Here is a 21,942-nt window from a genome sequence, read left to right as displayed (position 1 = left end):
CCCCTGTGCCCCAATCCCACCCACCTTACCGACACACGGGGGGGGTGGCGGGGTTTGCTGCTAGCGGGGTGTATAAATAGTCAGGAATCTCATGGATACAAAGGATTCTGGGTATTTGTTGTGTTGTGTTACTGGGAGGATGTTCTCCCGAAATGTGTTTGTCAATCTTGTTTGGTGAGGCTTCACAGCGTGGCGCATATTACTAAGAGTGTTAAAATTGTTTATATCACAACCATTAGTGTACTCTGTGTCACCCAGTATGCCTTGCAGTCGTGTGCGTGTTGCCGCGGAAGTCACACACAACATGTTGCTGGACTGACAAACAGGTCGTGTGTGATGTAGAAGGCGACAAAGCCAATGACTTCATAGCACGCCCGAATACTTATTATCTGGGTGACTGTCGGTAGTCGTTTTAGAGACTATTAGCGTCTCCTATTGTCTTCTTGGCTTTATGACACAGGTCTTAAATGGCTCTTTGAATGGCAAAGGATACCGATCCCAGAACCATGTATATCAAATATTTCCGGATGGTTCAACCGCCACCCGCCCGAATCTAATTAAAATCTATTTTTTTGTCATGACAACCGCCCGACCTGCGGATGGATGAGACCGCAAACCGCGCATCTCTATTACCCGTACACTTCCAGTATGTGGTTAAACTAGGGCTGAAGCAATCGATTATTTTAGTAATAGAGTAATCAATCGATTTGTCTGTTCGATGAATCAATCAATCAATCAATCAATCAATCAATCAATCAATCAATCAATCAATGTTTATTTATATAGCCCTAAATCACAAATGTCTCAAAGGACTGTACAAACCACTACGACATCCTCGGAAGAACCCACATAAGGGCAAGGAAAACTCACATCCAGTGGGACGCCAGAGACAATGCTGACTATGAGAAACCTTGGAGAGGACCTCAGATGTGGGCAACCCCCCCCCCAGGGGACCGAAAGTAATGGATGTCGAGCGGGTCTAACATGATACTGTGAAAGTTCAATCCATAGTGGCTCCAACACAGCCGCGAGAGTTCAGTTCAAAGCGGATCCAAGACAGCAGCGAGAGTCCCGTCCACAGGAAACCATCCCAAGCGGAGGCGGATCAGCAGCGTAGAGATGTCCCCAACCGATACACAGGCGAGCGGTCCATCCTGGGTCTCGACTCTGGACAGCCAGTACTTCATCCATGGTCATCGGACCGGACCCCCTCCACAGGGGACGGGGGGGACATAGGAGAAAAAAAGAAAAGAAGCGGCAGATCAACTGCAATATCGTGACATTGGCCTAAAAATATTGAGATATTTGAAAAAAGGCCATATAGCCCAGGCCTAGTGTAGAATAAATATCACATTTCAACATTTCTGTCAATGAAAATTTGTTTCCGCCTGGGACATATTGTCATTTTGATAGTAGGCTAATATAGCTAATATACATCACTTACATAATGTGTTGCCCTCATTATAAGACTTAATTTATTGCGGCTCCAAACAGATTTATTTTTGTATTTTTAGTCCAATATGGCTCTCAACGTTTTGGGTTGCCGACCCCTGCCCCAGGTCAAACAAAACAAAAACACTCGTGCGCAACCCGAGCGTCCCTGGTTCAATTCCCACCTAGTACCAACCTCGTCACGTCCGTTGTGTCCTGAGCAAGACACTTCACCCTTGCTCCTGATGTGTGCTGGTTGGCGCCTTGCATGGCAGCTCCCTCCATCAGTGTGTGAATGTGTGTGTGAATGGGTAAATGTGGAAGTAGTGTCAAAGCGCTTTGAGTACCTTGAAGGTAGAAAAGCGCTATACAAGTACAACCCATTTATTTATTTATTTATTTAAAATAAAATGATGATAATATAATGAATAACTGCGTGCATAAAATGTGATCACTGATATTAGTAAATTGGATGATGTTTGAATACGTTGCAACTACCTCATGTTTACACAGCTAGATGCTGTTTAGCCTGCGGGGTTTAGCAGCCATGCATTTACTGACCACTTACTGCCTAGCACTCATCTTTCTGTGCACCGGGGCTGTCAGCTCAGGCAGTACTTGGCCGTGGTTCCCAGGGCGAGCCAGCCTCTTGGGGGGCCTGGAGGCACAGGCTGGTGTGCACTTGTACCCGCCTGCATCAAAACAGCCTATTTACCTTGTCCTTGTGTGTGTGAGTGTTTGTGCAACTTGTTTTCCATTCACTGAATACTTTTGGACAAGCATCTATTACTGAACAATTCATTTGTCGGGTGTACATCCCCGTGAAGAAACAAACTAGTATAGTCAGCTACGTTGATGTGTGAGACACAAAAGTACTAAGAGAGCCGACAAAAACCATGTGAACTTTGGATTGATCCACCATCGGGAGGCACAGGAAATCATTTACAATTAAAGCTGCAAGCAGCGATGGACGGGACCATTTGGGCCGCTGTACGGTAGAAGATGGATGGATGGATTATTACACAGAGAAAAAATTATATACATGTGTTATACATCAGTCTCATAGTAATAACAGTTGTAAAGTTGCTTGGGCATTTTATAAGGAAGCCTTGGTGCCGCCCTTTTGAGACTGTAATGCATTGTGAAATGTAATGCAGCTGTTGTATTGAAGTGGGAAATATAGGTCTCAGTGAGACCTACATTGAGGTTTTTGTTTCATGTGTGTATGACAGTCCTACATTGAGTTAAAAGCAGTTTTGTCTGAGCAGGAAGCCGCCATTTTGTGACAGCAGTACACACAACAGCACCAGCGTTCCGGTTCTTTCCGGGCTCATAAAATCCAAACCAGGGTAGTAAATAAAACTCTTTCAACAAACTTTTAATCAGAAGGGTTCAATCTCTCTTCTCTTGCTTATTTGAAGCCGATGGATTATTACACAGAGAAAAAATTATATACACATGTGTTATACATCAGTCTCATAGTAATAACAGTTGTAAAGTTGCGTGGGCATTTTATAAGGAAGCCTTGGTGCCGCCATTTTGAGACTGTAATGCATAGTGAAATGTAATGCAGCTGTTGTATTGAAGTAGGAATAGCAAACTTCCTGTTGATTTATTTGGGGGCGGTCAGTGTATGAAATATGGGTCTCAGTGAGACCTACATTGAGGTTTTTGTTTTATGTGTGTGTGACAGTCCTACATCGAGTTAGAAGCAGTTTTGTCTGAGCAGGAAGCCACCATTTTGTGACAGCAGTACACACAACAGCTCCAGCGTTCCGGTTCTTTCCGGGCTCATAAAATCCAAACCGGGGTAGTAAATAAAACTCTTTCATCAACTTTTAATCAGAAGGGTTCAATCTCTCTTCTCTTGCTTATTTGAAGCCGATGGATGGATGGATTGTTACACAGAGAAAAAATTATATACACATGTGTTATACATCAGTCTCATAGTAATAACAGTTGTAAAGTTGCTTGGGCATTTTATAAGGAAGCCTTAGTGCCGCTGTTTTGAGACTGTAATGCATAGTGAAATGTAATGCAGCTGTTGTATTGAAGGGAGAATAGCAAACTTCCTGTTGATTTTAGTTGGGGGCGGTCAGTCTATGAAATATAGGTCTCAGTAAGACCTACATTGAGGTTTTTTGTTTCATGTGTGTAGGGCAGTCCTTCATTGAGTTAGAAGCAGTTTTGTCTGAGCAGGAAGCCACCATTTTGTGACAGCAGTACACACAACCGCACCAGCGTTCCGGTTCTTTCCGGGCTCATAAAATCCAAACCGGGGTAGTAAATAAAACTCTTTCATCAACTTTTAATCAGAAGGGTTCAATCTCTCTTCTCTTGCTTATTTGAAGCCGAATCGACAAACGGCCTCAGAGGAGATAATGTTTGAAAAAAAAAGTGAAATTTGTTTAGCCAACTTTTGTATTCAAGGGGGAATTGCAAACTTGCTGTTGATTTTAGCTGGGAGTTATGAGTGTATGAAATATAGGTCTAACTGAGACCTACTTAGAGGTTTTTGTTTCATGTTTCTACGACATTGCTACTGGAAGTTACAGATATGTTTGTCTGTGTTTTCTTCTTAGGAGGCGCTAGAGCGCAATTTGGAGTTTTGGGGTTTGGTGTTTTGCTTAGATCGCAATTTTCGCCAGTCCTGATGTGTGTGTCAAATTTGGTGAGTTTTGAAGCATGTGAAAGGGGTCAAATTACAGCTCAAATAGGCGGCAGAATAATAATAAGGAATAATAATAATAAAACCTTAGAAATTAAATAGGGTCCTCTTTCCCAAAGGGACATCGGTCCCTAATAATAACACATAGAAAATATATGAACATGGTAAAAGCCATCTTTACCATGAATTGATTAACGTGGACCCCGACTTAAACAAGTTGAAAAACTTATTGGGGTGTTACCATTTAGTGGTCAATTGTACGGAATATGTACTGTACTGTGCAATCTACTAATAAAAGTTTCAATCAATCAATTATTTATTTTTTTGCCATTGCTCAAAAAAAAAAATATGCCAAAAAATTCCATGTTATAATGAATTATTTTCAGAGCTCCAATTAGTTCAAATATTTCACTTTAAAATGTTTTATGTGGTAAATATTGCATATATTGTGCAGTTGCCATATACCAAAGTTTTCTTTGACAAAAGAGCATAAAACAAACAAAATAATAGTTCAAACTTAAAATCGACAGATATATTGGAAGTTGATCTGGTAACTTAAGTGTTGAAAAAAAACAACAAATAAAAATGTATCACTTTCTGAGTGGGGCACCTTTTGAATTCCAAATTTACTTAGTGTTTTTTTATTTATCTTTTCACTGTGATTACTCAAAAATATTCTTTGAGGGCAGTGGTTCTCAAATGGGAATACTTGAAGGTATGAGAGGTTTTTCAAAAATATTCTAAAAATAGCAACAATTCAAAAATCTTGTATAAATATATTTATTGAATAATACTTCAACAGAATATGAATGTAAGTTTACAAAGTGTGAAAAGAAATACAACAATACAATATTCAGTGTTGACAGCTAGATTTTTTGTGGACATGTTCCATAAATATTGATGTTAAAGATTTCTTGTTTTTGAGAAGAAATGTTTAGAAGTAAGTTGATGAATCCAGATGGATCTCTATTACAATCCCCAAAGAGGACACTTTAAGTTGATGATTACTTCTATGTGGAGAAATCTGCATTTAGCATTGAATCACTTGTTTATTTTTCAACAAGTTTTTACTTATTTTTATATCTTTTTTTCCAAATAGTTGAAGAAAGACCACTACAAATGAGCAATATTTAGCACTGTTATACAATTTAATAAATCATAAACTGATGACATAGTGCTGTATTTTACTTCTTTATCTCTTTTTTTCAACCAAAAATGCTTTGCTCTGATTAGGGGGTACTTGAATTATAAAAATGTTCACAGGGGGTACATCACCGAAAAAAGGTTGAGAACCACTGTTTTAGGGCTCTAATTACTAAATAGTGCATATTTCAGTTTTACTATTAAAAAACAAAGATGTTTTTGACAGAAAAGCCATAAAACCTTTTTTTTTTTTTTTAAGTTGATATAGAGATTTACTGTAGGTGTTAAATTAAAAATAATACTTCACGGTGGCAGAGGGGTTAGTGCGTCTGCCTCACAATACGAAGGTCCTGCAGTCCTGGGTTCAATCCCAGGCTCGGGATCTGCCAATGTCAGTTTGCATGTTCTCCCCGTGACTGCGTGGGTTCTACTCCGGGTACTCCGGCTTCCTCCCACCTCCAAAGACATGCACCTGGGGATAGGCCCCTCCCACCTCCAAAGACATGCACCTGGGGATAGGTTGATTGGCAACACTAAATGGTCCCTAGTGTGTGAATGTTGTCTGTCTACCTGTGTTGGCCCTGTGATGAGGTGGCGACTTGTCCAGGGTGTACCCCGCCTTCCGCCCGATTGTAGCTGAGATAGGCGCCAGCGCCCCCCGCGACCCCAAAAGGGAATAAGCGGTAGAAAATGGATGGATGGATGGACAAATTTGACTTATTTTTAACATTTTAATCACTGAGACCCTTTATGGTCCCCGGGACCCTTAAAGGTAAAATAATTTTTTTAAATCCATATATTTTGTTATGGTTTGAAAATGAAAAATATCAAAATGGCCCCCGCATGCTTTAATTTTTCCGTGTGCGGCCCTCAGTGGAAAAAGTTTGAACCCCCCTGTCTTAAGTGTACTTGTGCTTTACTGCAGACGTGTGAGTGAGATGGAGGCTTTGGGTTGGCTTTCTCAGCACTCACATGGCTGGAGACGTGTTGGAGAGCACGTCATGGTCATTAGCTGTGGTTCATTAGTGTGTGTGTGTGTGTGTGTGTGTGTGTGTGTGTGTGTGTGTGTGTGTGTGTGTGTGTTAGTGTTAAAAAGACAGAAAACACCAGTTGTTTTTTTCTTACATTTTAACAACGTGGCTACATACTCATTGAAAACAGTCATCCATGTGGTTGCATGTGTCTCTTTACTCGTGTGTGTGTGTGCGTGTGTTTGTGTGTGTGTGTGTGTGTGTGTGTGTGTGTGTGTGTGTATGTTTGCAACTGAGGAACTCTGCACTCTGATTTCAAAGCTGGGAAAAGCAAGGTGGCCACAGGGGGGTGGCTGTTGGACGCTGGAGTGATTTGTGCGCGTTCATTTGCATTTACATGGACAAAAGTATTAAGACACGGAGCCAGTGTGTTTATAAAGCAGGGATAGGGAACCTACGGCTCTAGACCAGGGGTCAGCAACCTTTTTGAAAGCAAGAGCTACTTCTTGGGTACTGATTAATGCCAAGGGCTACCAGTTTGATACACACTTCAATAAATTGCCAGAAATAGCCAATTTGCTCAATTTAACTCCGTTATTATGAATAATTCATGATATTTATCTTTGTGGAAACACTGATGATCTTAATGATTTCTCACAATAAATATTTTATAAATATATTTCGACTCTTTAAAATTCAAAATTCAACCGAAAAAATTAAAAAAATAATTTATGGAACATCACTAGTAATTTTTCCTGATTAAGATTAATTTTAGAATTTTGATGACATGTTTTAAATAGGTTAAAATCCAATCTGCACTTTGTTAGAATATATAACAAATTGGACCAAGCCATATTTCTAACAAAGACAAATCATTTTTTTTTTATTTTAATCATAAGTTTGAAAAAATATTTCACAAATATTCTTCGTCGAAAAAACAGAAGCTAAAATGAAGAATTAAACTAAAATGTATTTATTATTCTTTACAATAAAATAAAATACTTGAACATTGATTTAAATTGTCAGGAAAGAAGAGGAAGGAATTTAAAAGGTAAAAAGGTATATGTGTTTAAAAATCCTAAAATCATTTTTAAGGTTGTATTTTTTCTCTAAAATTGTCTTTCTGAAAGTTATAAGAAGCAAAGTCAAAAAAGAAATGAATTTATGTAAACAAGTGAAGACCAAGTCTTTAAAATATTTTCTTGGATTTTCAAATTCTATTTGAGTTTTGTCTCTCTTAGAATTAAAAATGTCCAGCAAAGCGAGACCAGCTTGCTAGTAAATAAATACAATTTAAAAAATAGAGGCAGCTCACTGGTAAGTGCTGCTATTTGAGCTATTTTTAGAACAGGCCAGCGGGCGACTCATCTGGTCCTTACGGGCGACCTGGTGCCCTCGTTGGTGACCCCTGTTATAAAGTTACCACAAGATGTGGCTCTTTTGATGACGGCTTCTGGCTCTCAGATAAATCTGAGCTGACGTTGCTTAACACGATAAGTCATGAATAATTCCGCCGATAATCACAGTGTTAAAAATAACGTTCAAAATATAAAACATTCTCCATCCATCCATCTATCGCACCTGTTCAAGAAGTCGCATTATTGGTCAAAAGTATTTTATTTATTATTGGTTACTTTCATAATAACAATGTTTATTAAAAAGAATAGGAGATGCACGCATTAGGTTGTTGTAATCTGGGAAAGTCCAGATAAAAGAGGAGAAGTAGAATTCTCTGGTACAAGGGTCCAGGTCTACGGGTTTCTCCTCATTGAGCTAAATCCAATCCTGTCTCTGTTGAATTCCTTGCTTCTTGTCTGTTTAATAGATGTCATCAGTGTTTGAACCTGACAGTTGTAGTCAAGTCTAGTCAATTTTATTTGTATTGCACATTTACAACAACTTTTAAATTGAACCAAAGTGCTTTACAGGTGAAAAAAAAGCATAGAGCAAAAAAATAAAACTTTATTCAGTGTTAAAAATATTATACGGCTCTCACGGAAGTACATTTTAAAATATTTAACTTTCATAGCTCTCTCAGCCAAAAATGTTCCGGACCCCTGATATAGAGTACAGATATAAATATAAACATAATTATACAGTGGTTTCTCACCACATCGTGCATCAAATCATTGGCCATACAGCAATAGATGATATTTGTCTATTACCTGACACCTTTTGTTAGCTACCTCTCTTTGTTTAGAATGAATATTTTCTGCTCTCTATTTTATGCTGCAACTGTACATATACTGTAATATTGTACATGGTAAATGGGATTTATTATATTTTTTATATATTATACAATAATTAGGGATGTCTGATAATATCGGACTGCCAATATTATCAGCCGATAAATGCTTTAAAATGTAATATCGGAAATTATCAGTCTCTGTTTCAAAAAGTACAATGTATGACTTTTTAAAACGCCGCTGTGTACACGGCCGTAGGGAGAAGTACAGAACGCCAATAAACCTTGAAGGCACTGCCTTTGTGTGCCGGCCCACTGACATAATATCTACCGCTTTTCACACACACATAAGTGAATGCAAGGCATACTTGGTCAACAGCCATACAGGTCACACTGAGGGTGGCCGTATAAACAACTTTAACACTGTTACAAATATGCGCCACACTGTGAACCCACACCAAACAAGAATGACAAACACATTTCGGGAGAACAACCGCACCGTAACACAACATGAACACAACAGAACAAATACCCTGAACCCCTTGCAGCACTAACTCTTCCGGGACGATACACCCCACCCACCTCAACCTCTTCATGCTCTCCCAGGGAGAGCATGTCCCAAATTCCAAGCTGCTGTTTTGAGGCATGTTAAAAAAAAAAAAACCACTTTGTGACTTCAATAATAAATATGGCAGTGCCATGTTGGCACTTTTTTTCCAGAACTTGAGTTGATTTATTTTGGACAACCTTGTTACATTGTTTAATGCATCCAGCGGGGCATCACAACAAAATTAGGCATAATAATTGGTTAAGTCCACCTAGGGTAAATATCGGTATCGGTAATTAAGAGTTGGACAATATCGGAATATCGGATAACGGCAAAAAAGCCATTATCGGACATCTCTAATAATAATATATCAGTATATGTTACATACTGTGTGTGTATATATATATATATATATATGTATATGTATATATATATATATATATATATATATATATATATATATATATATATATATACATAGACAAAAAATGTACCATAGTAGCAATATAATATCTAACATTTAATATTTACTGTATATATATATATCTATATATATATATATATATATGGACACACACACACAGTATGTAACATATACTGATATATTATTATTATTAGAGATGTCCGATAATGGCTTTTATCTAACATTTAATATTTACTGTATATATATATATATATCTATATATATATATACAGTAAATGTATATAATATATAAAATATATATATAAGATGAAACAATATATATATATGTGTGTGTATATATATATATATATATATATATATATATATATATATATATATATATATATATATATATATATATATATATACACAGTATATATTAAATGTTAGATATTATATTGCTACTATGGGATTTGTTATATATTGTATATAATATACAATAATTAGGGATGTCCGATAATATCGGACTGCCAATATTATCAGCCGATAAATGCTTTAAAATGTAATATCGGAAATTATTGGTATCTGTTTCAAAAAGTCCAGTGTATGACTATCTAAAACGCTTGTGGATCATTAAAGTTTGAAAGCAATGGATGTCGAGTGGATCTAACATAATAGTGAGAGTCCAGTCCATAGTGGATCTAACATAATAGTGTGAGAGTCCAGTCCATAGTGGATCTAACATAATAGTGTGAGAGTCCAGTCCATAGTGGATCTAACATAATAGTGAGAGTCCAGTCCATAGTGGATCTAACATAATAGTGTGAGAGTCCAGTCCATAGTGGATCTAACATAATAGTGTGAGAGTCCAGTCCATAGTGGATCTAACATAATAGTGTGAGAGTCCAGTCCATAGTGGATCTAACATAATAGTGTGAGAGTCCAGTCCATAGTGGATCTAACATAATAGTGAGAGTCCAGTCCATAGTGGATCTAACATAATAGTGAGAGTCCAGTCCATAGTGGATCTAACATAATAGTGTGAGAGTCCAGTCCATAGTGGATCTAACATAATAGTGTGAGAGTCCAGTCCATAGTGGATCTAACATAATAGTGAGAGTCCAGTCCATAGTGGATCTAACATAATAGTGAGAGTCCAGTCCATAGTGGATCTAACATAAAAGTGTGAGAGTCCAGTCCATAGTGGATCTAACATAATAGTGAGAGTCCAGTCCATAGTGGATCTAACATAATAGTGTGAGAGTCCAGTCCATAGTGGATCTAACATAATAGTGAGAGTCCAGTCCATAGTGGATCTAACATAATAGTGTGAGAGTCCAGTCCATAGTGGATCTAACATAATAGTGTGAGAGTCCAGTCCATAGTGGATCTAACATAATAGTGTGAGAGTCCAGTCCATAGTGGATCTAACATAATAGTGTGAGAGTCCAGTCCATAGTGGATCTAACATAATAGTGTGAGAGTCCAGTCCATAGTGGATCTAACATAATAGTGTGAGAGTCCAGTCCATAGTGGATCTAACATAATAGTGAGAGAGTCCAGTCCATAGTGGATCTAACATAATAGTGAGAGTCCAGTCCATAGTGGATCTAACATAATAGTGTGAGAGTCCAGTCCATAGTGGATCTAACATAATAGTGTGAGAGTCCAGTCCATAGTGGATCTAACATAATAGTGTGAGAGTCCAGTCCATAGTGGATCTAACATAATAGTGAGAGTCCAGTCCATAGTGGATCTAACATAATAGTGAGAGTCCAGTCCATAGTGGATCTAACATAATAGTGTGAGAGTCCAGTCCATAGTGGATCTAACATAATAGTGTGAGAGTCCAGTCCATAGTGGATCTAACATAATAGTGAGAGTCCAGTCCATAGTGGATCTAACATAATAGTGAGAGTCCAGTCCATAGTGGATCTAACATAAAAGTGTGAGAGTCCAGTCCATAGTGGATCTAACATAATAGTGAGAGTCCAGTCCATAGTGGATCTAACATAATAGTGTGAGAGTCCAGTCCATAGTGGATCTAACATAATAGTGAGAGTCCAGTCCATAGTGGATCTAACATAATAGTGTGAGAGTCCAGTCCATAGTGGATCTAACATAATAGTGTGAGAGTCCAGTCCATAGTGGATCTAACATAATAGTGTGAGAGTCCAGTCCATAGTGGATCTAACATAATAGTGTGAGAGTCCAGTCCATAGTGGATCTAACATAATAGTGTGAGAGTCCAGTCCATAGTGGATCTAACATAATAGTGTGAGAGTCCAGTCCATAGTGGATCTAACATAATAGTGAGAGAGTCCAGTCCATAGTGGATCTAACATAATAGTGAGAGTCCAGTCCATAGTGGATCTAACATAATAGTGAGAGTCCAGTCCATAGTGGATCTAACATAATAGTGTGAGAGTCCAGTCCATAGTGGATCTAACATAATAGTGTGAGAGTCCAGTCCATAGTGGATCTAACATAATAGTGTGAGAGTCCAGTCCATAGTGGATCTAACATAATAGTGAGAGTCCAGTCCATAGTGGATCTAACATAATAGTGTGAGAGTCCAGTCCATAGTGGATCTAACATAATAGTGTGAGAGTCCAGTCCATAGTGGATCTAACATAATAGTGTGAGAGTCCAGTCCATAGTGGATCTAACATAATAGTGTGAGAGTCCAGTCCATAGTGGATCTAACATAATAGTGAGAGTCCAGTCCATAGTGGATCTAACATAATAGTGAGAGTCCAGTCCATAGTGGATCTAACATAATAGTGTGAGAGTCCAGTCCATAGTGGATCTAACATAATAGTGTGAGAGTCCAGTCCATAGTGGATCTAACATAATAGTGAGAGTCCAGTCCATAGTGGATCTAACATAATAGTGAGAGTCCAGTCCATAGTGGATCTAACATAATAGTGAGAGTCCAGTCCATAGTGGATCTAACATAATAGTGTGAGAGTCCAGTCCATAGTGGATCTAACATAATAGTGAGAGTCCAGTCCATAGTGGATCTAACATAATAGTGTGAGAGTCCAGTCCATAGTGGATCTAACATAATAGTGTGAGTCCAGTCCATAGTGGATCACACTATTATGTTAGATCCACTATGGACTGGACTCTCACACTATAGCAATGCAGGTTTAGCGAACGGTGTTCGCTCCCGCCAAGGAAATACATTTTTGGTAGGCAATCACATTTTGGCACAACATACAAATATAAAGAAAACACTGGCGGAAAGTGATAATCTATTTAAAAAAACAACAAATTCTTTAATAATCCCAGAGGGGAAATGAACAATTTCAGCACAATCCCATTCAAGATCAGACAAACATTACAGGGAGACAGAACAGGATGAAACATTACAGGGAGACAGAACAGGATGAAACATTACAGGGAGACAGAACGGGATGAAACATTAAAGGGAGACAGAACGGGATGAAACATTACAGGGAGACAGAACAGGATGAAACATTACAGGAAGACAGAATAGGATGAAACACTACAAGGAGACAGAACAGGATGAAACATTACAGGGAGACAGAAAAGGATGAAACATTACAGGGAGACAGAACGGGATGAAACATTACAGGGAGACAGAACGGGATCAAACATTACAGGGATACAAAACGGGATGAAACATTACAGGGAGACGGAACGGGATGAAACATTACAGGGAGACTGAACGGGATGAAACATTACAGGGAGACCGAACGGGATGAAACATTACAGGGAGACCGAACGGGATGAAACATCACAGGGAGACCGAACGGGATGAAACATCACAGGGAGACCGAACGGGATGAAACATCACAGGGAGACCGAACGGGATGAAACATCACAGGGAGACCGAACGGGATGAAACATCACAGGGAGACCGAACGGGATGAAACATCACAGGGAGACCGAACGGGATGAAACATCACAGGGAGACCGAACGGGATGAAACATCACAGGGAGACAGAACGGGATGAAACATTACTGGGAGACAGAACGGGATGAAACATCACAGGGAGACAGAACGGGATGAAATATTACTGGGAGACAGAACAGGATGAAACTTTACAGGGAGACAGAACGGGATCAAACATTACAGGGAGACAGAACAGGATGAAACTTTAAAGGAAACAAAAAAATCGGTTTAAGCCTGGGCCCCTGGAGAGGGGGTCCAGAATGATGCGTTAAAAGACACAAAAAGTGCGTTATCGTCAACATTGAAAACAATATCCATCCATCCATTTTCTACCGCTTATTCCCTTTGGGGTCGCGGAGGGCACTGGTGCCTATCTCAGCTACAATCGGGCGGAAGGCGGCGTACACCCTGGACAAGTCGCAACCTCATCGCAGTGAAAACAATATTTGTTGGCTTAAGACTTTTGCACAGTATTGTTTATAATGTAAGATGGGACATTTTATTGACAGGTGATTTATCTCCCCTTTGCAGCAATAACACATGCTTTACTAGTATTTTAATGACTACTGTTGTCCATTATTCCATAAGTTTTAGTATTATTTTAATGACTATTGTTGTCCATTCATCCAGAAGTTTTAGTAGTATTTTAATGACAATTGTTGTCCATTCATCCCGAAGTTTTAGTAGTATTTTAATGACAATTGTTGTCCATTCATCCAGAAGTTTTTAGTAGTATTTTAATAAGAATTGTCCATGCATCCAGAAGTTTTTAGTAGTATTTTAATGACAATTGTTGTCCATTCATCCAGAAGTTTTTAGTAGTATTTTAATAAGAATTGTCCATGCATCCAGAAGTTTTTAGTAGTATTTTAATGACAATATTTGCGTGTGTTCTCCTTGTGTCCTCTCAGGGAGTTGTGCGACGAGGCCATGCGTCACTCGGTGAGCTCCGCCTCCAGCCTGGAGAGCCACGCCCCCTCCGAGAGCAACGGCGGCCAGCGCGGGTGGGAGGAGCAGCAGAAGGTGCTGGTTCTGGAGCAGCTGTGTGGGGTGTTCAGGGTGGACCTGGGCCACATGAGGTCACTGCGTCTGTTCTTCAGGTCAGCCGGGCAATGCGACGCAAGTCTTGAATTCATCGAGAGGGAAATATCTGGTGTTGTTGTTGCAGTGACGAGGCGTGCACCTGTGGCCAGCTGGTGGTCGCCAGCAGAGAGAGCCAGTACAAGATCCTCCACTTCCACCACGCTGGTCTGGACAAGCTGGCTGAGGTGTTCCAGCAATGGAAGTCCTGCAGGGAGACTCAGCTCAAAGACCAGGTGGCCTTCTTAAACTCTTAGTTCAGACAACAGAGAAAACACGAGTTGGAGTATAAGAATAATCCAGGAAAAATGCGACAAATGCTCTAATCATCGTTGAGGTGAAGCATTATCGGCCGATAATATCATCAGTCCGATATTATCAGACATACTAATTAAAACCTTGCTTCGTCCATTCCTCCATACTTGCGAGCGCCATCGACGTACTCCTCTGCAAAGTTTTGTTTTGTACCTCTACATCATGGGTGTCAAACTCTGGCCCGCCGTGTATTTTCATTTGGCCCTTGAGGCAATATCAAATCAACATTAGAGCTGGCCCGCCGGTACTATACCTCTGCCGCTGTAACACTGCTAATACTCATACTTGCCAACCCCCACCCCCCCCGATTTTCCAAAGAGACTCCCAAACTTCAGTGCCCCTCACGAAAATCACAGGGGGCAACAATTCTCCCAAATTTCTCCCGATTCCCACCTGGACAACAATATCGTGGGCGTACTGCCTCAAGCGTCCTCTAAAACCTTTCGTCACGTCCGCTTTTCCTACGTAGAAACAGTGTGCCGGCCTAGTCACGTGATATATGTGGCTTTTACACACACACACACACGCGCTAATGCAATGCAAGCTTGGTCAACAGCCATACAGGTCACACTGAGGGTGGCCGTGTAAACATCTTTAAGATTGTTACAAATATGCGCCACACTGTGAACCAACACTAAACGAGAATGACAAGCACATTTCGGGAGAACATCCGCACTGTAACACAACATAAACACAACAGAACAAATACACAGAATCCCTTGCAGCACTACCTCTTCCTGGAAGCTACAATATAAAAATGTATTATTAGCCTGTGGGAAAAATTTATTTTGATATTTACCTGAGGATTCTGCAAATAGAAAAGAGGCATTCAATTTCTATTCAAATTTGATATGATATGCCATTGCTATTTTTAAGTTATTACTATTATTTGAAACTCTATTTTGCATGTACACTATTAAGTTATATAAGTCTTGCTTGTTCAATATTCAATGCAAAACTTGTTTGGGTCCTATTAAAAGGTTAAAGTGGTGAACCTTGGCCCGCGGCTTTGTTCAGTTTAAAATGTTGGCCCACTCTGTATTTGAGTTTAACACCCCTGATGTACAGCAAACTCCTCGTTCTTTCCACGCTGGTCTGTTGTCTTTTATGGACTCTCATTATGTTAGCAAAATGGACAAAAGTTGTGAAAAGGTGAAAAAAAAAAGGCACAAACGCTGAAGCCCTGGGAAGTGACGAGTATTGTACTGCATAGCAAGTTATGTTGAGGGCTCCACGCATACTTGCCAACCTTGAGACCTCCGATTTGGGGAGGTGGGGGCTGGGGGGGGCGTGGTTGAGGGCGTGGTTAAAGGGGAACATTATCAGCAGACCTATGTAAGCGTCAATATATACCTTGATGGTGCAGAAAAAAGACCATCTATTTTTTTAACCGATTTCCGAACTCTAAATGGGTGAATTTTGGCAAATTAAACGCCTTCCTGTTCATCGGTCTTTTAGCGATGACGTCAGAATGTGACGTCACCGAGGTAACACACCCACCATTTTCATTTTCAACACATTACAAACACCGGGTCTCAGCTCTGTTATTTTCCGTTTTTTGGACTATTTTTTGTAACCTTGGAGACATCATGCCTGGTGGGTGTGTTGTCGGAGGGTGTAACAACACTAACAGGGAGGGATTCAAGTTGCACCACTGGCAAGAAATCTGCCGCCAGACCCCCATTGAATGTACCAGAGTGTCTCCACATTTGACCGGCGATGCTAAGACAGACATGGCACAGAGATGTATGGATAACCTGCAGATGCATTTGCAACCATTAAGTCAACAAAATCACAAAGGTGAGTTTTGTGAATGTTGTTGACTTATGTGCTAATCAGACATATTTGGTCACGGTATGACTGCCAGCTAATCGATGCTAACATGCTACGCTAATCAATGCTAACATGCTATTTACGCTAGCTGTATGTACATTTGAAACTAGATACCCACATTTAATGCGAAACAAACACTTACCAATCGACGGATTTAAGTTGCTCCAGTGTCACAAGATGCCAAAGTCCTGATCGTTTGGTCCGCACATTTGACCGGCGATGCTAATAAGGCAGCCATGCTATGGGCCACTTCATTAGGTACACCCACGCTATGGCCGAATAGCGTCAATAGCTATTCGCTCAATAGCTTCAATTTCTTCTTCAATTTCTTCTTCAATTTCGTTTTCGCTATCTGCCTCCATACTCCGACCATCTGTTTCAATACATGCGTAATCTGTTGAATCGCTTAAGTCGCTGAAATCCGAGTCTGAATCCGAGCTAATGTCGCTATATCTTGCTGTGGTATTCCCATTGTTTGTTTACATTGGCAGCACTGTGTGACGTCACAGGGAAATGGCCAGTGTCTTCGCAGAGAGCGAAAATAAGGCACTTTAAAGCTTTATTTAGGGATATTCCAGGACCGGTAAAATTTTGAAAAAAACTTCAAAAAATACAACAAGCCACTGGGAACCGATTTTTATTGTTTTTAACCCTTTTGAAATTGTGATAATGTTCCCCTTTAATAAAACATAGCTGCTTACTGTTCTTTTTAGCATATTCAATAGCTTGGACCGTAAATCCTACTGAATAGCTCTTAATCTTCTTCCCTTTATGCGATTTCAAATTCTTCAAATCAGCTTCCCCCATTTTGAAAATGATGACAGGTGAAGTGTCACTCGTGACGTGACGAGTTTGACCCGGCGGAAATTCTAGACATGCGCTAATAAAAATAATATTTTGTGAAACGAGTTTGACCCGGCAGTAATTCTAGTCAGGTGCATACTATATACCCGGCGGCAATTCAAGGAAATACTGTACATGGAATAAAGTCCATTGAGTCTTTTTTTGGTTGATTTTAAACCATTCCATTTATCTCCTTCATCTCCACGCTTTGTTCACCTGTTCCAACAAAGGTGTTTGTCTTTTGGTTGAAGGTGTCGGAGGAGAAGTCCTGCATGCAGTTTTCCATCCAGAGGTCCATGCTGCCGTCGGCCGACAGCCACCCGGAGGAGAAGCTCTACCGGAGGCTGGACGTCACCACCTGGCTGCGGCACCTCAACTCCAGCGGCCAGGTGGAGGAGGAGTATAAGCTGCGCAAGGTAAAGTCGGTCTGGGTTTATGGAACCCCAGAGCGTGTTCATGTCCGTATAAAAAGGTGGTCTTGAACCCGAGCTTGATCGTGGCGCATTGTAGCCACCTGTCAGTCACAGAGCGCTGCCTCTATAAAGTCTCTCCACCTTGCAAGCGCCTCTTCAATGTGACAATAAATATGTCAAAATGGGAGCTCTTGCTGCCGTCATAAATCAGGCAAAGGCCTCCTACTGGCGAGCATGGTTACTGCAAGGTTCAAGTGTGATGAATTCCGAATCAATCACTGTCATCACTGTCGCCAACTCCCCCCGAAATGACTTGCACTCTGAAAATACATCTTTAGAGTTTCTCTTGGCAGCTGCTGACACTCGCTGAGTCATTTGAGACTTCTGGGATTGACTCACGTAACCGTTTTTTTACTGCAATGACTCAGACCTCGTTCACACGGTTTTTTTTTCTCAGTAAACAAGAGAGCGCTGCACTTTCTTAGATCTCAGGGGGTTGGACTTGCGACTACGGGAAGTCTCCGTGTGGGGTGTGGTCTCTCGCTGGCATGTGCCTTGTCCTCTGCCAGGTTTGTTGCCACTGCTCTGTCGCTGGCTGACCTGGCAGCGTGGGAACTCTCATTCAACCCTTCTTCGATTACGCTTGCACCTCCTGGTACCCCAGCACCTCCAAAACCCTCAAATCTAGACTCCAAACATCCCAGAATAAGCTAGTCCGGTTACTTTTAGACCTCCACCCCAGATCACACCTCAATCCAACCCACTTCTCCAAAGTGGGCTGGCTCAGGGTGGAGGACAGAGTCAAACAACTTGCACTGAGCCTGGTCTATAAAATCCGCTACACCGCCCTGATACCGGAGTACATGTCAAACTACTTTCTTAACGTAAATGACCGCCATAACCACAACACCAGGGGGAGCTCCACAAACCACATTAAACCCAGATTCCGATCTAACAAAGGTCTTAACTCATTCTCCTTCTATGCCACATCAATGGGGAATGCACTCCCAACAGGTATAAAAGTAAGTGCATCTCTATATTCCTTCAAAAGCGCTCTAAAACAACACCTCCAGGCAACTTCAACACTTTACTAATACCCTCCTCCATTCACATCCCATCTCCCCGGATTATAAACAACTCAAATGTACTTCTAATGTATATACTTGTTCTTATGCTATGTGAACTCACTATGTTCTCTGCTGGCTGTACATATCCCACTAAATAAGACCTACACTGTTTCAATGTCCACATTTCTCTGTTGATGCAATTGTTGATGACTGAAGTACTGATATTCATTCATTCATTCATTTTTTTATTTATCTCATTCATTGATGTGCATTTAGAACGATACATAATGATATCACAATTATATAATTTAAATTCACACAATTCCTGAGAAGGAGCAGGATGAAGAAAATCTTATAATTTCCTGCCCCCTTTGACATAAAACATCATCTTACTTCATGAATATCATTTAAGCTGACACATATATCCACATGTCATGAAACAATCCAAAACAAAAAACACAAGAAAAACACAACAAGTGCAAAACTTCATAAAGTATAAACCAAACCAAGAAAATAATAGTAATAATATAATATATATAATATACACCTCACGGAATGATACAAAACCGGACAAAAAATAAGTAAAATAATAAATAAAAAACAAAATGTAAACACTTATGGCTGTCCATATGATCTTATTGTTCCATCTTTATATATTTTTTTCAATTGGAATATATTTTGACAGTTTTTTATCTCGTTGTAAAGAGAATTCCACAATTTCCCCCCACCACTGATGTACACATTTGTTTTAAAGTTGTCCTTGAATATTGTTGTTTGAAATGACCTTTCCTTCTATGCTCTGTATTCTCAGAAGTGATGACAAACATGTCTTGTAAATTTGCTGGTAATGTTTTACTTCTAGCCTTAAACATGACACACAATGTCTGTAGCTTTACTAGCTGCTGTAGTTTCAATAGTCCAGAGTTAATAAATAAAATGTTAGTGTGTTCTAAGTAATCTACTTTATGAATAATCCTTATAGCTCTTTTCTGTAGTTGATACAATGCCTTTATGTTCCTCTTCTAAGTGTTCCCCCACACTTCCACACAGTAGCTGATATATGACAATAGAAGTGCACAATACAATATGCACATTGCCCTATAATCTAACACATATTTTACCTTGTTTAATATAAAAATACTCTTAGACATGTTTTTCCGTACATGTGCAATATGATATTTCCATGTCAGATCGTCATCCAGTATCACTCCTAAAAATGTAAGTTCAGAAACCCTTTCAATATCAAATCCATCTATTGACAGTTTGATGGTGTCCTCTCTTTTCCTCTTAGCAAAAATCATAAACTTTGTTTTTTTTACATTTAATGATAATTTGTTGACATCAAACCATCTCTCAAGTTTAATCATTTCCTGTTCAATAAGTATTGATAACGCTTTTAAGTCATGTCCCGAACTATAAAAGTTGGTGTCGTCCGCAAATAAAACACATTTCAATGACTTTGATACCTCACATATATCGTTAATATACAAAATAAACAATTTAGGTCCCAAAACCGAACCTTGTGGAATTCCACATTCAATCCTCATTTGTTCAGATGTATTACCCAAAAAATGCACAAACTCTTGTCTATTATCTAAATAACTTCTTAGCCATTCTAAAACTACTCCTCTCACACCAAGTGAATGCAACTTGGACAACAATATAGAATGATCTATAGTGTCAAATGCTTTTTTAAGATCGATAAACACACCGATAGTGTATTTCCTATTATCAGTTTCTGTTGCTGTATCCTCCATTATATTGGGAATCCATACTGGCTCTCACTCAACAGCATCTTCTTCTCAATAAAACTCTCTCATTTTTCTACAAATATTTTTTCAATTATTTTAGAAAATTGTGACACTGGTCTGTAATTAGTAAATATATGTTTATCTCCCGTTTCATAGAGTGGAACTACTTTTGCTACCTTCATTCTATTTGGAAAAGTCCCTGTTTGAAAAGAGAGATTAAAAACATAACATAGAGGTTTGAGGATACAGTTAATAGTCTTTTTTACAATTTTCATGTCAATACCATCACTGTCTGTTGATGCCTTATTTTTCAGTTTTGTTACAACCGATAGAATTTCATTTTCACCAACATCTCCTAAAAGCATGGACTGTAGCACTTTGCTTCCCCCTCTCCATCCACTCTGTATATCTTTATGCTCTTCAATACTCTCTGCCAATTTGGGTTCAACATTCACAAAAAAAGAATTGAATCCATTTGCTACTTCTTCCATATTTGTTATCATTACTACACACACCCACTGATTACGCGTCACATAGATGTGGCCTTTCGAGTGGAAAAGAAGGCTTTTGTCTTCACACAAAAAAGGCCTTAGGCACCCTTTAGCCCTTATTTCCAAAATGGTGAACACTACTGAATTGGGGTCTTATGGCCACTTATGTGGACACTTATACTGCCATCTGGTGGTGTCAGTAGAGTATAACATACAATGGACTTTGGGGACCGCGACCCGACCTCGGATAAGCGGAAGATGATGGATGGATGGATGATGGATGATGGACTTTGGGGAAAAAGTGTAAAAATGAAAATGTATGTACACGTTTGTGTACTTATGGACCAAGTCAATCATATCAAAGGATGATTTTAAGTTTTTATTCTAATTAGGGTCCAATAAGCCCGAATAGCAAAGAGAAATTTAAAAAAGCATGTAAACAAACAGCTTGAGCCTTAAGAGGTTAAGTAAAAGTAATATTAACCACTTTTTGATGACTGACTTTAAAAGAACTACTCTTCCCCTCCCTTTCTCAATATCACCTTCTTCCCACCTTTTTTAAGGAGTGCCGTAAAAATGGCTGATCTGTTGGCGATTTTGATTGATTGATTGAGACTTTTATTAGTAGATTGCACAGTTCAGTACATATTCCGCCCAAATGACCAGTAAATGGTCAATTGTTTAAGTCAGGGTCCACGTTGATCAATTTTATGCTAAAACCTTTTCACGGTCCCTGTAACGGATGTCCGCTCTTAGTGGGACTGTGCCGAAAATGTACATTTCACTTCTTATGTGTCTTGTGCATGTTAAGAATTGACAATAAATCATTTCCATTCCATTAGAAAATGCTATGTCAAAATGTTTCAACTAAACAGCCTG

The 21,942-nt window shown here is 39.5% G+C and overlaps 1 protein-coding gene across 4 annotated transcripts in view; it reads left to right on the top strand.

Annotated features, from left to right (window-relative positions):
* The window catches only part of tbc1d16 (TBC1 domain family, member 16), a 95,029-nt gene that overhangs the window by 40,566 nt on the left and 32,521 nt on the right, over window positions 1-21,942 (top strand). For all 4 annotated transcript variants that reach the window (XR_009803955.1, XR_009803956.1, XM_061885259.1 and 1 more), the window contains exons 5-7: window positions 14,182-14,370; window positions 14,439-14,586; window positions 17,593-17,757. Coding sequence is in view for 2 of the 4 variants with exons in the window: in XM_061885259.1 (XP_061741243.1) it covers window positions 14,182-14,370; window positions 14,439-14,586; window positions 17,593-17,757 (502 nt within the window). In the remaining 2 variants the exon portion in view is untranslated. The remainder of the gene's footprint in view (window positions 1-14,181; window positions 14,371-14,438; window positions 14,587-17,592; window positions 17,758-21,942) is intronic.

This window comes from Nerophis ophidion, linkage group LG23 (assembly GCF_033978795.1).
Source record: "Nerophis ophidion isolate RoL-2023_Sa linkage group LG23, RoL_Noph_v1.0, whole genome shotgun sequence".
Lineage (NCBI taxonomy): Eukaryota > Metazoa > Chordata > Actinopteri > Syngnathiformes > Syngnathidae > Nerophis > Nerophis ophidion.
This window is presented reverse-complemented; position numbering and strand designations above follow the sequence as displayed.